This window comes from Triticum dicoccoides, chromosome 4B (genome assembly GCF_002162155.2).
Source record: "Triticum dicoccoides isolate Atlit2015 ecotype Zavitan chromosome 4B, WEW_v2.0, whole genome shotgun sequence".
NCBI lineage: Eukaryota > Viridiplantae > Streptophyta > Magnoliopsida > Poales > Poaceae > Triticum > Triticum dicoccoides.
In genome coordinates, this window is record NC_041387.1 from 634,439,047 (window position 1) to 634,455,219 (window position 16,173).

Below are 16,173 nucleotides of genomic sequence, written 5' to 3' on the forward strand. Positions count from 1 at the left end.
TCAAAAGGTGCTGGTGAAGGTGGCCTTCCGCAACCCAGGCCTCAACCTCACCAACGTCCTCAGGTCCCTGCCGCCGGATGCTGATCTGGAAGCGCTCAAGGCCCTTGTCGCACCCATTGTGGACAAGGTGAGCAGGATCAAGAGGGTTGAGGGCGATCGCGTAGATTAGGCCGCCCGTTTTCTCTTTTTCTTGTCGCTGCTGGTCATGTTATGAGAACAATCTGTTAGAGCTGCGACAAGCTATCTTGTAATATAACTCTATTTTGGGTAGAGATTGTTGTGTTATTTCCTTTACTTGATTCCTTCCTTTGTATGTTTTTGCCCTATGCTTTTAGGGAACTTGTCGGCGCAGGCACCTTGAGCCGCGAGCGCTGAGTGCGGGACGTCAGCAGCCTGCTAGCGGTGCCGCTACCGACAAGAAACCTTGTCGCAACTAGTCGCAGCTCACTTAAGTTGTTGAGCGGACTCAAAACAAAGTAAGGGCGCAACTAGCTACGAGTTGGTTCCTTCGCGCACAGGTTTTCCATACAAAGCACGGTCGTTCGAGGAAGATAACTTATAAATTTTAAAACTGATTGCTCAAACTTTAGCAACTTAGCTTTTCTGTTGTTTGCTTCCCGGTAAGGCGAAACTTCCTCGAGCGACGCTTGGTCCACACCATTATCTTCTCCTTTCCCCCCGGCAAACTTGTGGGCGAGGGAACCTTCCTTTCTTTGAGAAAGAGAAAGAAGAGAAAATAAAGATATGGAGCCTTACGGCTCGTTATTGCTTACCGGGGTAGGCGCTGCACAAAGTGTCAGATAACACATGCAAAAAAGGTAGAAAGCATGAAATTGACGAGATGTGCGGAGCACATGAGCTTTACTTATGCACGGGGTCTGCGCCCGGCTTTGTACAAAGGATTACATGCAACATCGGCAAGACTTGTACAAAAGGTGGTTGCCGGGACGGGTTCCGGCAACCGCGCCCTACGGGTAAAACTTACGAAGATGCTCAATGTTCCAGGAGTTGCTCACCGGAATGCCATCTTCGGTCTCAAGGCGGACAGCGCCAGGCCTAGTGACTCGTTTCACCCGGTAAGGGCCTTCCCACTTTGGCGTCAACTTGTTGGAATTCTTGGCGGACTGAACGCACCGAAGAACAAGGTCGCCTTCCTCGAAACTTCTGGCTTTAACTTTGCGGCTATGGTAGCGGCGCAAAGCTTGCTGGTATCGAGCAGCTCGTACAGCGGCCTGAAGACGGTCCTCCTCAAGGAGCAGCGCGTCATCTTGTCGCAACTGCTCTTGCTCAAGCTCATCATAAGCGAGCACTCGAGGTGACCCGTATACGAGTTCCGTGGGGAGAATTGCCTCTGCTCCATAGACTAGAGCTAAAGGTGTCTGGCCAGTGGCTCGATTTGGCGTCGTCCTGATCGACCAAAGAACCACTGGCAGCTCCTCAATCCAGTTCTTTCCGCACCTGCGCAGCCTGTCGAAAGTCCTGGTCTTGAGCCCGTGCAGCACTTCAGCATTTGCCCTCTCCGCTTGACCGTTGCTTCTCAGATGAGCAGCAGAAGCGAAGCAGACCTTGGCGCCAAGATCTTGGACGTACTGCATGAAGGTGTGGCTCGTGAATTGCGTGCCGTTGTCGGTGATGATCCTGTTAGGGATCCCGAAGCGGCAAACAATCGACCTGAAGAACTTGACAGCTGACTGTGCTTTCACCTTCCTCACTGCTTCCACTTCCGGTCACTTTGTGAACTTGTCGATTGCAACGTACAAGTACTCAAAGCCCTCGACAGCTCGGGGGAACGGGCCGAGGATGTTGAGCCCCTAGACCGAAAATGGCCAGGATAAAGGGATTGTCTGGAGAGTTTGAGTTGGCTGGTGTATCTGCTTGGAATGGAACTGGCACGCTTCACACTTGGTTACTTGTGCAGTTGCATCCTGGAGGGCTGTCAGCCAGAAGAAACCTTGCCGGAACGCTTTGCCGGCAAGTGCTCTTGCGCCAACGTGGTGACCACATATGCCTCCATGTATCTCTGCCAACAGCTTTTGTCCGTCTTCCCGTTGAATACACTTCAATTTCATGCCGTTGAGTCTTCTTCTGTACAGTGTGTTGTCGACAAACTGGTACATACTTGACTGCCAGGCTACTCTTTCCGCTTCTTCTTGCTCTTCGGGAAGTTCTCCTGTCTGAAGGAAATGGACAATTTGTTGTGCCCATGCTGGAGCTTGCGGCTCGACAACAAGGACTAAAGGAATATCTGCTGCTGCGGGAACATCCGCTTCTACGGCGAGAACCTGCGGCTCAGCCGGAGCTTGACGTTCCCCGGCAAGCTTGCCGGAGCAAAACTTGTCGGGAGCGTCTGCTTCAACGGAACAAACCCTAGGGCTTGCCAGAGCAGACCGCTCCTCAGCACCCTTGGTGTTGATCTTGGGGACCTTCTTGGCGGCGGCTCCTGGGAGCTCTGCCGGAAGATAGTCACCAGAAATCAACTTCCTCTTATTGCTTTGTCCAGTTGATGGCGTTACAGACGGTTGAGTCAGTTTGAGCACAAAGATCCCTGGTTCCACAGGTAACTTAAGTGCGGCGCACTTCGACAGGCCATCGGCAATGCCGTTCTGAGCTCTTGGAACATGTTCCATCTGTAGGTCGTCAAAGTGCCCTTCTAGCTTTCTCACTTCATCAACGTAAGCTTCCATCAACGGACTCTGATAATTCTTGTTCACTTGGCAGACGACAAGCTGTGAGTCACCCCTGACAATGAGCTTCTTGATCCCAAGGTCTGCTGCGATCCTGAGACCGGCAAGCAAACCTTCATACTGTGCGGTATTGTTCGTTGCTTGCTCCTTGGGAAAGTGCATCTGGACTACGTACTTGAGGTGCTCTCCGGTGGGTGCAACAAGTAGCACGCCCGCACCGGCGCCTTGCAGTGAGAAGGCACCATTGAAGTACATCAGCCACTCTTTGCTTGCCTCCTTGACGGGGATGCTCATTTCTGGAATTTCTTCATCTTGAGTTGGCGTCCACTCTGCTATGAACTCCGCCAATGCTCTGCTTTGGATAGTTGAAGTGCTCTCAAACTTGAGGCCAAAGCTTGACAGTTCCAGTGCCCATTCGACAATCCTGCCTGTTGCTTCTGGATTTTGCAGTATCCTCTTCAGCGGAAAACGAGTGACGACTGTGATCTCATGTGCTTGGAAGTAATGGCGCAGCTTTCTCGAGGCCATGAGAAGGCCAAAAAGCAATTTCTGCACACCAGAGTACCTTGACCTAGCCCCCTGTAGAAGGGAACTGACAAAGTAAACTGGATGCTGCACCATTCTTTTCTGCATCTTCTCGCGCGCCTGCGCAGATCCATCCTTGTCGGGACCAGAGCTTGCCGGTGAAGTCCCCTGCTTGTCGCTGGATGCATCTGCCATGGTTGCTGGCTCATCATCCGCCTCCCTCTCCGCTACTAACGCAGCACTAACCACTTGATTGGTTGCCGCTATATATAGGAGTAACTTCTCTTGTGGCTTAGGTGCGACAAGTGTTGGAGTGGAGGACAGGTATGTCTTTAAGTCCTACAGTGCAGCCTCCGCTTCCGGAGTCCATTTCATTGGACCTACCTTTTTCAATATTTTGAAAAATGGCAGGGCGCGCTCAGCAGACCTAGAGATAAACCTGCTGAGAGCAGCTACGCAACCGGCAAGTCTTCGTAAATCCTTGACGCGCTTTGGTGCTTCAATCTGCTGAATGGCCTTGATCTTGTCGGGATTGGCTTCAATTCCCCGCTGAGATACGAAAAATCCGAGAAGCTTGCCGGAGGGGACTCCAAACACACACTTCTCGGGGTTAAGCTTGAGGTTGATCTTGCGCAGATTTGCAAAAGTTTCGTCTAAATCTTGAATCAGAGTCGCCTTGTCCTTGCTTTTGACCACTATGTCATCCATGTAGGCTTCCACATTTCTGTGTATTTGTGGATCAAAAGCGTCATGGACTACCCTTGCAAATGTTGAACCAGCATTCTTTAAGCCGAAAGGCATCCATACGAAACAGTATGTGCCACATGGGGTGATGAATGCGGTCTTCTCCTCATCCTCTTCTACCATGAAGATCTGATGGTATCCTGAGTATGCATCAAGAAATGAAAGCAAGTCACATCCGGCTGTGGAGTCAACAATCTGGTCAATGCGCGGCAAGGGAAATGGATCTTTGGGAGAAGCTTTATTGACATCGGTAAAGTCGATACAAAGCCTCCATTTCCCGTTTGCCTTGCGCACGACTACAGGATTGGCCAACCACGTAGGATGGAGCACTCCTCTAACAAGGCCTACTGCTTCCAATTTCTTGATTTCTTCTGCGATGAACTCTTGGCGCTCCACTGCTTGTTCCCTGACTTTTTGCTTGACGGGCCGCGCATGAGGACAGACGGCAAGATGGTGCTCGATGACTTTCCTGGGAACACCGGGGATGTCAGACGGTTGCCATGCAAACACGTCGATGTTCGCCCGCAGGAAAGCAATGGGCGCGCTTTCCTATTTAGGGTCGAGAGTGGCACTGATGGTGAAGGTACCACCAGTGCCGTCCTCCTTGGCGGACACCTTCTTGGTCTCTGGTGGAGCTACCATTGTCTTCTTACACTTGCCGGTGGAGCTCGATGGTGCGTCCTCGACGGTAGCGCAGCACTCTAAAGAGGTGCGCTTGCCGGAGTGGGCATCAGTACTCTTGCCGGACTTGGTCTTCTTCTTCCCCCCGGGAGCTTCAACGGCAAGTGACCTGCCATCTGTTGCGGCTGCTGCTTCCCAGTAGATCTTGTCAGCGCAGATAAGAGCATCCTTCTTGTCGCCAGGGACAGAGATGACACTTATCGGGCCTGGCATCTTCAACATGTTGTATGCATAGTGAGAGGCTGCCATGAATTTAGCGAGTGCTGGACGGCCGAGTATCCCATTGTAAGGCAATGGAAAGTCAGCAACGTCAAAAGTGACCCTCTCAGTCCTGAAGTTTAACTCGCTGCCAAATGTCACCGGCAACGTGATCTTTCCCTTCGGCTTGCTTCTTCCCGGATTGATTCCTTGGAATGTGCCGGTCTCTTCGAGCTCGCCATCAGGGATCTGGAGTTTCTGGAGTACCGCGGAGGAGATCATGTTCAAGCCGGCCCCGCCGTCAACTAGCATCTTAGTGACCTTGAGGTTGCGGATAGTTGGTGAAACCAACATCGGCAAGCACCCGACCGCAGTTATGCGATCAGGGTGGTCCTCAATATCAAAGATGATAGGCGTGCTGGACCATTTCAGAGGCTTGCGTGACTCGACGGGTGGTTCTGCCGCATTGACTTCCCGCACCCACTGCTTGAGCTGGTGGTGTGAAGTATGCAGAGAAGCACCGCCGTCAATGCACAGGACCTCTGTGGCTTTCTGGAACTCCTGCTCATCGGTCTCGTCATCATCCATATCTTCATCATCGTCGTCATCTTCATCCTTGTCGCGGCCGCGGGGAGGTCTGTCTCCTTGCCGCTGCTTGGCCTTGCCGCGGCGTCCTCCTCGGCCGGGGCGTTTCTTGACGGCTTCTCCAGCACCTTCCAGGGCCTTCTCCTTGTCGCATCACTCGTACTCAGCCTTTTGCTGCTCGACAAGCTGCTCGACCTTATTGCAGCTCTGGAGGTCATGGCCCTTGGTGCGGTGGATCTTGCAGTACTGCTTGTTGGTGCCGTCCTGCTTGTCGGCGACCGCCACAGCCTGGTAGTTGGTGCCTGCGGCAATCTCCTTGCCGGAACTACCAACTTTGGCTTTCTTGGCGCCACCTCCGTTGCCGGACTGCTCAACGACTAGCACATCTTTGCCTTTCTTCTTCCTGTTGTTCCGCTGCCGGTTTTTCTTTGCCGGGGCGGTATCTTCACTATCAGATCCTCCTGCTTCTGTATTCTCCCCGGGGAGTTTCCTCCCTTCCTCAGCACGTGCACACTTGTCGGCCAGGGCATATAGCTCACTGACGTCTCTGATCTTGCACATCGCCATCTCCTCCCGCATCCTGCGGTTTCGCACGTTCTAATGGAACGCGCTGATTAGCGCGGCAGGGTGGACATCTGGGATGTTGTGCTGTACGCGGCTGAATCTTTGAATGTATTTGCGTAGGGGCTCTCCTTCCTTCTGGGTGAGCAGATGAGGCTTGTGGCCGCCCGTAAAGGCGCCGACAAACTGATGGCACAGGTCTGCCCAGGAGGATATGGAGTTGTCCGGCAAGTGCATGAGCCAGGATCTGACATTGGGCTTGAGCACCAGCAGGAAGTAGTTGGCAAGGATCTTGTCGTCCTGCCCCCCGGCAGCGTGCACCACAATGGTGTAGATGCTCAGGAACTCCGACGGATGCGACTTGCCGTCGTACTTCTCTGGTACGTCTGGCTTGAAATTCTTCGTGCTGGGCCACTGGACTTGCCGCGGCTCACGAGTGAACGCAGGGCAACCTCCCGCGTACGGCAAATCGCCTGGTTCCCCTGGCGCATGCATGTCGACAGAGGGCCCAGCGCGCTGGTCCGATTGACACCGCGCTTCTCTTCAGCGCTCGATGCGAGTATGAGTGTCTTCTTGCTGTCGTTCGTGAAGAACTTGGCGCTGATCGCGACGAGCTCGTGGATCTGATGATGCGGTGGAGTCGCTGTCGAGGTGGATCCAGCGAGTCGGCGATCTTGGCCTTCGGGGTGGAGAGTACACGGTGGTTGCACCCCCACTGGTTTTATCGCCATCGGCTCGTGCCTGGCAGTCCTGCCGCAGCAGCGACGTACTCGGCTGCCGCTTAGTGTCGCCATTGGCGAAGCCGATGAGACTCTGAATGGTGGCCCTCCATTCGTCGATCTTGTCTGCCGTTGGAGGGTAATCCAGGAGCAGTTGAGCTCGCGCCAAAGCTTCTGCTGGAGTGGTGGGTGGCAGTGGCGAACGGTGCGAGGAGCGGGATATGCTCGGACTTCTAACTAAGTTAGAACGAGCAGTATCTCGTCCGGGCGACCATGTCTCGCTCGTGCCAGCATGTTGGCGTGCATGCTGGTCTTGAGCACTCCGAGATCCACCAGCTCGATCTTGGTCCAACAAACGTATGGTACCGCGAATACCATGACGCTGTCGGTCCTGCGCCTCCTGAGAGGGGCGCGGTGCATGTACGGACGCCGAGGTCTGCGCAGCCTTGTCCTTGGACCAGGTAGCACCGTGAGCTCCCTCGTCGATGTCCGTTCTTCCGCCGGCGTCTACCCCACCACCCGTTTGCTCCGGTGGTGGTGGGATCGACGTGGACGGAACAGTTGCCGCCGAAGTCTTCTTCTTCGGTGGCATGTCGATGAAGAAAATGAAGATCTAGCTCGTGTGAACGCCGGATCAGGTTCACACAACCTCGACGCCCCCTACCTGGCGCGCCAACGATGTCGGGGAAACCGATCCACAAACACCTATGGGACCGGCGGACCGAGCCCCTTTCGGTTCGGCGGGGGGCGGAGATCGCACGAAGAGCGGATTGAGGCGAATCACACGAGCAGTTTACCCAGCTTCGGAGCTCATAACACTCCTACTGCTGCATGTCTGAGTGTATTGAGTTCTTGCTCGGGAGCGCTGAGTGCTATAGTACACACTAGCTGTTAACGAGACCGAGCGTGAGTGTTTTTCTGCCTTCAAACCTTCCGAACCGAACCCCCACCTTCCTCCACGTTGCGCATGGGCCTCCTTTTATATGCTCAAGGGGTCACCGACAGCTGGCAACGCAGACAAGGGTAAAAATGGAAAAGTGTTGCAGTTGGTACAACTACCTGTACAGTGTATCCTACCTAACCCTGACGGCAGGGGACAAAGGCATTAAATGCCCGTCTGCGTCGCCCAAATAGTGCAGAAAGGGACCGTCAGGGACGCCACCACTCGCCACGATGGCAATCTTGTCAGCGTCGCTTGCCACCGCGCACCACTGGCTGCACAACCTCTTGCCACGCGCGCCTGGAAAGGCCCCAGGGCGACAGGTTGGTGGATGTGCTGGAGCGTGGGTACAGAGTGGTAGCTTGCCGCGGCAAGCGCCTTGCCACGGTCGTTGTCTTGTCGCGTCCGGAAGCTTGTCGCTCACCGGGCCTCGCTGGGATGCGTGGCGCGTCGTGGCAAGTTTCTTGAGATGCCTTGGTTGGCCTTTCCGTCAAGCTCTTCTTGCCGGGGCCTTGTCTCCTTGGCTTGAATACTTTGTTCTTGAATGGCTCCAAAGGAACCACGGAGGACCTTGGCGGTCGCCCGGCAAGCCTTGCCGTGGGGTGCTGCAACTGCCCGTGCACAAGTTCGGGATACTAGGGTACCCCTACTCTAGTACACCGACACTGGTTGTCCATAGTGTTCTTCATCAATTACATATCAATATGTATAAGCTTAATCTACTTCGATGAGCAATTTCCTTATGTTTCTTTTATCATGCTCATTAATATTGGCGCAAAATCATTTATTATGCATTAAATAAGGATTCATTAAGCAAAAATAAATATTTATTAATATTTGTGCAAAATCATTCATTAAGCATTCTATTACATTTCTTTTATGTCATTAAACCATATGATATTTATTTGGGAAAATTTGGTTTCTGCCATGGTAGGTTTTGCTAATTTCCTTACGCCACTCTAAAATTTGACATTTCACTTTTGCTACACTTAGATTTAGACAATACATCACAATTGTCATTGTATGGCAAAAGCAAAAACAATTAGAGTTGCAATTGTGATACATTGTTAAAAGATAATAGTGGCAAAAGTGAAACGATTACTTTTTTTTGCTCTAGCCACGAAATGGCAACTGGGATACATTGTCGAAATCTAAGAGTGGCAAGAATGAAATATCAAATTTTAGAGTGACATAAGGAAACTGTCAAAATCTAGAGTGGCAAAAACAGAATTTTCCCTATTTATTTCTATAAGATGTAAATCTTTCTCTAGTATGTGTCAGGCTAAACCATACAAAATTAATCGAATATTGCGCAAATATTTATTTAATGCGCACACAATATTGCGCAAGTATTTCTCTAGTATTGTAATTAATGTCATATATTTTGTGCGTATTAAATAAATATGCAATATTTTGTGTGCATTGAATAAGGATTTGCACATTACTTAGTTAATTTTGTATGGTTTAGCTTGACACGTACTAGAAAGACACACATATATGGTCTATATATGGTTCTGGTTGCCCATAGTGATCTTCATCTATTACATATCAAAATATGTATAGGTTTAATCCACTTCGACGAGCAATTGCCTTATGTTTCTTTTATCATGCTCTTCAAGCTAGAGGTGTTCGGTTCTTCCCTACCATTGAAGAGGTAATCTGACTATATATTGTGATAGTACAATATTGTATATAAATATTACACGTGAGTGAGATAGATTAATGGGTTGTTTTCCCCGACCATTCTTTTTTGAGGAATTCCCCACCATTCTTGGTCTTTTGATGTACTTAGTTATTTTTCATTTCAAAAGACATCATGGTTCAGAACAACCATGCATAACAAGATGGACCTATAAGTTAAGAATACTAAACAATTACGTGATAGGACAACCACAAACACATATATATGTTGGAGGGACTAGAGACATTGCCGGATAGTATATACACTCCTCCTATAATAGTTGGATGCCAACAAAATCATGGGAGTGAAATTAGAAACAAACTATGTTGGAGTATAATTTCAAAGTTTTTAGCATATCTATTCATCTACTATTGCTATGACTACAATGTTTAGCTATAAAATAAACATTAGCTTTAGTTTCTTGATTCTACAAAAGATACTTCGTATAAAATTTTCCCTTCTTAACATACATTTACATTTTTACTTGAAGGAAAATGATTCACTGGCCAAAGATTTTGTCCATGGTCCAGCCAAACAAATTCTCAAAAGTTTGAAGTCAAACTCCACTTAAGCAGTAACTTCAGGGCAAGGTTCCAGTTCATGGGATGATCCCTATGTCAGTTACACTTTCTATCTTCACTCAATTTACTTAAGTATTTTATCCAAGATTATCAAATACACTTTTTAGGTGCAATGACACAATATATAGTAATTTAAATCTGGAATAAGTAACATGGCATGTCATTTTCAGTAATATAAGATTTATTATGGAATTCGGTTGTTGGAAAGCATACTTACATGTATGTAGTCACATATAACTTAGTATGATGTTGCATTGTAGCTATTTTGACATGTTCACAAATATGAATGCGAGATGATGTAAACAATTACAACACTAATTGCTGACCTATTATGTTTTGGCAAATGTCATGATATTATGTCGATAGGCACAATTATGAGTATTCACATGTACTAGGTAATTGTTTATTTTAGAATTCACCTAATAAAAGTAAACAGACACACCCACCAAGCCAAATAGATACTGTGAAATAATATGTTCGTAATATGATGCTAACCTAACTGCCATCAAAGTGAGATAAATGCTATTTTAGTCTGAGGTAGCCTTCATAACTATCCTATTTATCTTTACCAATTTAATAAATTAAGGAAATATTTCTGCTATATGAATCTATTTTTGTACTTATTTTTATCAACACACGAGGAGCACGTGTTTGAGCTTCCCCAATGCATATTGGTAGTAATGTTTTATATAGAAATCATGTTATTTTGGAAAACTAAAAGAATGATTTGAACATTAGCATGGATGGATTTTGATAGTTCCTTTCTTTCAATTTGTACAATATATTTATTATGCTAACTTTGAGATATGTAGTGAAATTTATGCACTTTTTAAACTGTAAAATATTGGAAGCAAAAATACACCTTGTTAAAAGTTTGATGAGATTGTTTTTGACTATTTAGTACCCCAACAATTGTTAGTTGACCGTTTCCCCATCAAAATTGATTGTTCTTTATGTTCTTTGCACAATTATTATGTTAAGTTCGAGGTATTTTTTGAGATTTATATACATTTTAAACCATAACTATTTTGAAGAAAATACTCCCCAGTGAAAATTTGATGCCACTGCTTTTGGCTAGTTATGTCCCATGGAAATTGTTAGTTATGTCACTTGGTTGCTTCCATCTTGCAGTTTGTGGCACATCTAACACATTCTAGAGGTCCTAATGACAACTACTATGGCTTACATGGCACCATGGATGTGTATGGCCACGGACTAAAACATGTCCAGTGGAGTTCGACTACTTTTTGGATTAATCATGCAGGACATAGTAATAAATCAAGCTATAATGCGATTCAAGTTGGCTGGCATGTAATTATTCTTCCCATGCACATAGCCTCTCAATTTAAATAATAAATTGGTCATTAGTTTATTGCTTCAACTATGATATTATAATATTCAAGTAACATAAATACATCTTGTCGACTTGCCAAAATTCCTAAACATCCTTGGGATCAAATTAAATGCGCATCACAAAAAAATACTTAATCATATTTATTTGCAGGCTAAGGCTATGCCCCTTGAAAACTAGGAAACTTGTGACATTTTTCTCTGACGTGTTATATAACAGTTAAAAACAAAGTTGGACATGTGCAAAGTTACCATAGACTCAAAATTATTTTGGTTCAAGTGAGCTCATTTCCTTCTTCTCCAAATTCATATTTTAAGTATAAAATTCTTCAATTTCTGACCACATGTATGTGTAGATGTTAACTTTCTGCCAAATTCCATCAACAAAGCATTTCATCCATATGTTTATCCTTTGCGTGTAGCTCATAAAGAGCAAGTTTATGGACAAAATTTTACAGATACTCTAGGCACATCTACATGTGGAACTATTTCTAAATTTTATGAAAATTTAAATATGAATTTTAAATTTTGTAAATTGTGGGATCACAACATTCATAAACCGTGGCTTGCCATCATGTAAATGGCGAACCAGTTCATTTGTTCTCCATTTGTTGGAAACTCCCCTTCTTGACCTTTAAGTGTGAGGCAATGTTTATGTTATGTGTACCCTTTATTGAACAGATTAATCCAGATCACTATGGCGACTCACATCCTCACTTCTACACCCGTTGGACGGTATTGTGATAATTATGCTTTGAAAATTACTCCTTCCCACAGTAAAAGTGATCTTACTCTGATAAAAACATGCATAGAAAGTTTCTAACCCACACACAAAAACAATCTATGCAACAGAGAGATAATTATGATGCAACAGGCTGCTACAACATGGACTGCCCTGGTTACATACGGGTAGATGGCGCTGTTATAGCTCTTGGTGATGCTATACATCCAGTTTCTAATGTCCCTAATGGACCTAGACAAAGTATCACTCTAAGGGTGCTAAAGGTATGTGTTTCATCCTTTTTGTATGCATTTTCATAGCCATGTTATTCCACTTATGAAAATCTAACTACGTGGTCGATAAAGGTGTATCATTTTTACAACCTAATAATTGGTGGATCATAACATATATCAAAGGTATAAATTAAATGTGAAGGGCTTTAGTCTAAATCCTAATCAATTTCAGGACAAAAAAAGTGGAGATTGGTGGGTATATTACGGCTTCAATAAAATCCCGACAGGCGTGGGATACTTCCCAAGGTCGTTGTTCAGCTACTTAGCAGAAAAGGCAGACGGAATGCAATTTGGTGCATTTGTTAAATCTCAAAAAGCACTTCCAACTCCTCCAATGGGCAATGGTGCCCTCCCAAATGGTGGTAAGGGTCGCGCCGCATTATTCACAGACATTAGATTCATTGACCAGGATGGAAATAGCAGCCCAATCAAGGAAGACCTACCCATGTTTGTTACTGATAAAAAATGCCACTCTATCACCCATATTCTTCATGCTGAATGCTTTTATGGTGGTCCTGGAGGTTGTATGAGATAAGATCTGATACTTTGAGCTTGGTATCACGTAGTGTTAGTTGTCAAATAAAATGGCATGGATGACAAAAATTATGAAGAGAATATTCGCTTGTTTACCTAAAGCTACACTATGAAAACCTTTGCTTGCAACAAAAATGCATCCCTCGTACTTAAATTGACCTAACCATCCAAGGAGTTATATCGAATAGTTGTATGTTTAGATGTGAGGAAACATAATAATTTTGTTGGTCCGATCTTCTCTTGTGGGATGGTAACGAGAAGGTATATGCACCCCAGGAACGCAAGCAGTCATTGTTCTTATCATTTTTGATCTAGGTTCGCCAGGCCTCTTGTTTGTAAAATAAAATCTTTTCTCCTGAAATGAATTGGCAGTACACATGCTATATTTTATAAAAACATTACTCTTAGGTGCCACAAAGCTACACCTGGTTGGTGCGAGGCGGTAAAATGAAGAAACTTGGCAATGATGGTAGCAAAAGGAGGGCCTACAACACATTAAGTTTTCTATGTCTGCAGTTTGCAACCATATCAGCACACCGTTGCTGAAGTTCTCACAAATGCTCGTTGGATCCATGGCATGAGAAGCCCCTCAACATCAAAAAATTGTTCAGTTCCTTGACCTTTAGGAGGTTATTCAAAAGATTTAGCTTGATCCTAATTCCAGCAATACATGGTCGTGGTCTTAGGATTCCTCCCGGAGTTTCTATACCATATTAATAGATGTATAGATCGTTTTTTGCGAATTCAACACTAACTCTCTATCATTATTTGCAAGCAAAACTCTCTTTGTCATTGATGCACACGCCATCCATGCACTAAAAATTTCAGATGCCATCTTCGTGTCACGCCGCGAAGCTGTTGGCACATGTTTGTTTTCTACGGAGTACATGCCAGTTCAGTTATTACTCCATTATCACCATCAAATGAGTCCAAATAGCTATGGGCATATGTATCACTGCCATTGTCATCACCATCTATGGCAGAAAGTGACTGAACTTGTCTGACCCAGATTTCCTGACATTTCTCTTTAGTTTGTTGCTGAAGCTACTGAAAAGACATCCATTGTCCACATGCAAACTTACTTAATGGAATTCCATCAACCGTAATTCCTGATGCTGCTTGCTCACTTGAAAGCTTCCTCACCACGCAATATGATGCCACCTTGCTAATTTATCAGTTTGCTCGTCTGGAACACCGAATTTAGGAAGCAAGTATTCACAACAATAATTATCAATGCAAGCATTAGTGAACACGATATATATATGCCAAGGACACCATCTCCATCAGTGCATCGACAAAGAAACCCAAGAGGAAGACCATGCCCAACCCGAGTCAAGGGCAACGAATGGAGCAAGTGAAAAGTACGAGTGTGTGAGCCCAGCTGGGGGAGGATAACTTCTGTAACCAAAGAAGCCATAGGCATCGCGGCATCAAAGTAGACTTATCTAAAAAATGCATCAAAGTAGACAGGCAACTGGAGGCTCTTTTGGTCTTGGCGGTTGCTACAAACCACCGGACTGATTTTTCTTGAAAACTGTTGGATTTGGTCAACGCAAGCCATGTCTTTCTCCGCATCGCATCAGGACGCCCGCTTCGATCTCCTCTGGCCATAGCAATGTCCGCGGCCTGCACATCATGCCCATCAGCAACGGAAGCATCATCGCTGCAAGCATCACGGCTGTCGCCGCCGAGCTTTGCACTGCAGCACCAGGCCGGGGCCGACGACGTAGCTTCATTGCAGGGGCTGCCGACGAGCACTGCATCCCAGCACCGGAAGCCGCCCGCGAAGCTGCATTGAAGCACCGGGGTTTCATGGAAGCTTTGGGCCACCGGCGAGCACTTCATCACCGCACCGCGAGCCACCAGCAAAGCTCCATTGCAGCACCGAGGTTGCATCGCAGCTCCGGGCTAGCGGTAAGCGCTGCATCATAGCACCGAGAGCCCTCGGCGAGCGCTCCATTGCGGTGCTGCCGCGCGACCCTCCGCCCCTTGCAGCACCTCCGCACAACCCCATTGCAACACAGGAGATCCCATTGCACCAACGTCCATGGGCGGGCTTGCAGTGGCCGTCGCCTCCTCGCTGGCCATTGCAGCACATGGGTAGAGTCCCTCTCCCCAAGGTTGTCACACTGCAACGTCGGTGACGGGTGATAATTCTCAAGTGCAAGGAATCATCGTAGCTATTTTCAAAGGTGGAAGTGATAAGTATGAAGTGTTGAACCCACAAGGAGCTAAAGGTAAGATCAATATTCTCTCAAGTCCTATCTGCCACTTGTACAACTCTATGTACACCAAACATTTGCTTCCATCGAGAAATAAAACTAGGTTGTGGGTAGGATAGCTTTGCATGATATCGGAGAACTAAAATATAAAAATAGGTGCTGTTATCATAAAGTTAGAATATATCACAATATATTACAAATAGTGAGTGTGAAATAATGATGGATTGGTGCGCGGAATTATTCTAGACAATTGTTAACAAGATCAGTAATCATTATTGCAATTTTATATGAGGGAGAGGCATAAGCTAACATACTTTCTCTATTTGGATTATATGCACTTATGATTGGAACTCTAGCAAGCATCCGCAACTACTAAAGATCATTAAGGAAAACCCAACCATAGCATTAAAGCAGGTCCTCTTTACTCTCATATGCAACAACCCCGTTACTTGGGTTTAAACTTCTGTCACTCTAGCAACCCACTATAAGCGAATCATGAACGTATTGCAACACCCTACAATGGGAATCCTTCATGTGTGTGCGGAATGGTAGGCACCATAGGATAACACCAATATAAACCATACAAATCAAATCAATCTAGATAATCAATCAACACAAAATACAAAATAAATCTACTCAAAACAACATAGGATGTCAACACATCATTGGATCATAATATGTGGCATAAAGCACCATGTTCAAGTAGGGGATTATAGCAGGATGCAAAACAATGGACCGCTGAAAAGAGGTGAGGAAGTTGATGAAGATGGTGATTCTAGGATCGAAAGTATGTCTAGAGGGGGGGATTAGACTACTTGACCAAATAAAAATCTAACATTTTCCCAATTTTAGTTGTGGGCAGATTTTAGCAATTAGCACAAGTCAAGAAATCAACCTACATATGCAATTCTAAGAGTGTAGCAGCGGAAAGTAGAACATTGCATATGAAGGTAAAGGGAAGGGTTCGGAGAATGCAAACCACAATGGAGACGCGGAGATTTCTGGCGTGGTTCCGATAGGTGGTGCTATCGTACGTCCATGTTGATGGAGACTTCAATCCACGAAGTGTAACAGTTGCGCGAGTCCACGGAGGGCTCCACCCACGAAGGGTCCACGAAGAAGCAACCTTGTCTATCCCACCATGCCCATCGTCC

At 46.4% G+C, this 16,173-nt stretch overlaps 1 protein-coding gene across 1 annotated transcript; it reads left to right on the forward strand.

The window, feature by feature from the left end:
• The first annotated feature begins 9,193 nt into the window (after positions 1-9,193).
• Positions 9,194-12,892, forward strand: LOC119294105. Its single transcript, XM_037572367.1, has 4 exons — positions 9,194-9,291; positions 11,931-11,984; positions 12,102-12,254; positions 12,436-12,892. The coding sequence occupies exons 3-4, from the start codon at positions 12,135-12,137 to the stop codon at positions 12,796-12,798; spliced, it is 483 nt and encodes a 160-aa protein (XP_037428264.1). The 5' UTR covers positions 9,194-9,291; positions 11,931-11,984; positions 12,102-12,134; the 3' UTR covers positions 12,799-12,892.
• Positions 12,893-16,173: the final 3,281 nt, after the last annotated feature.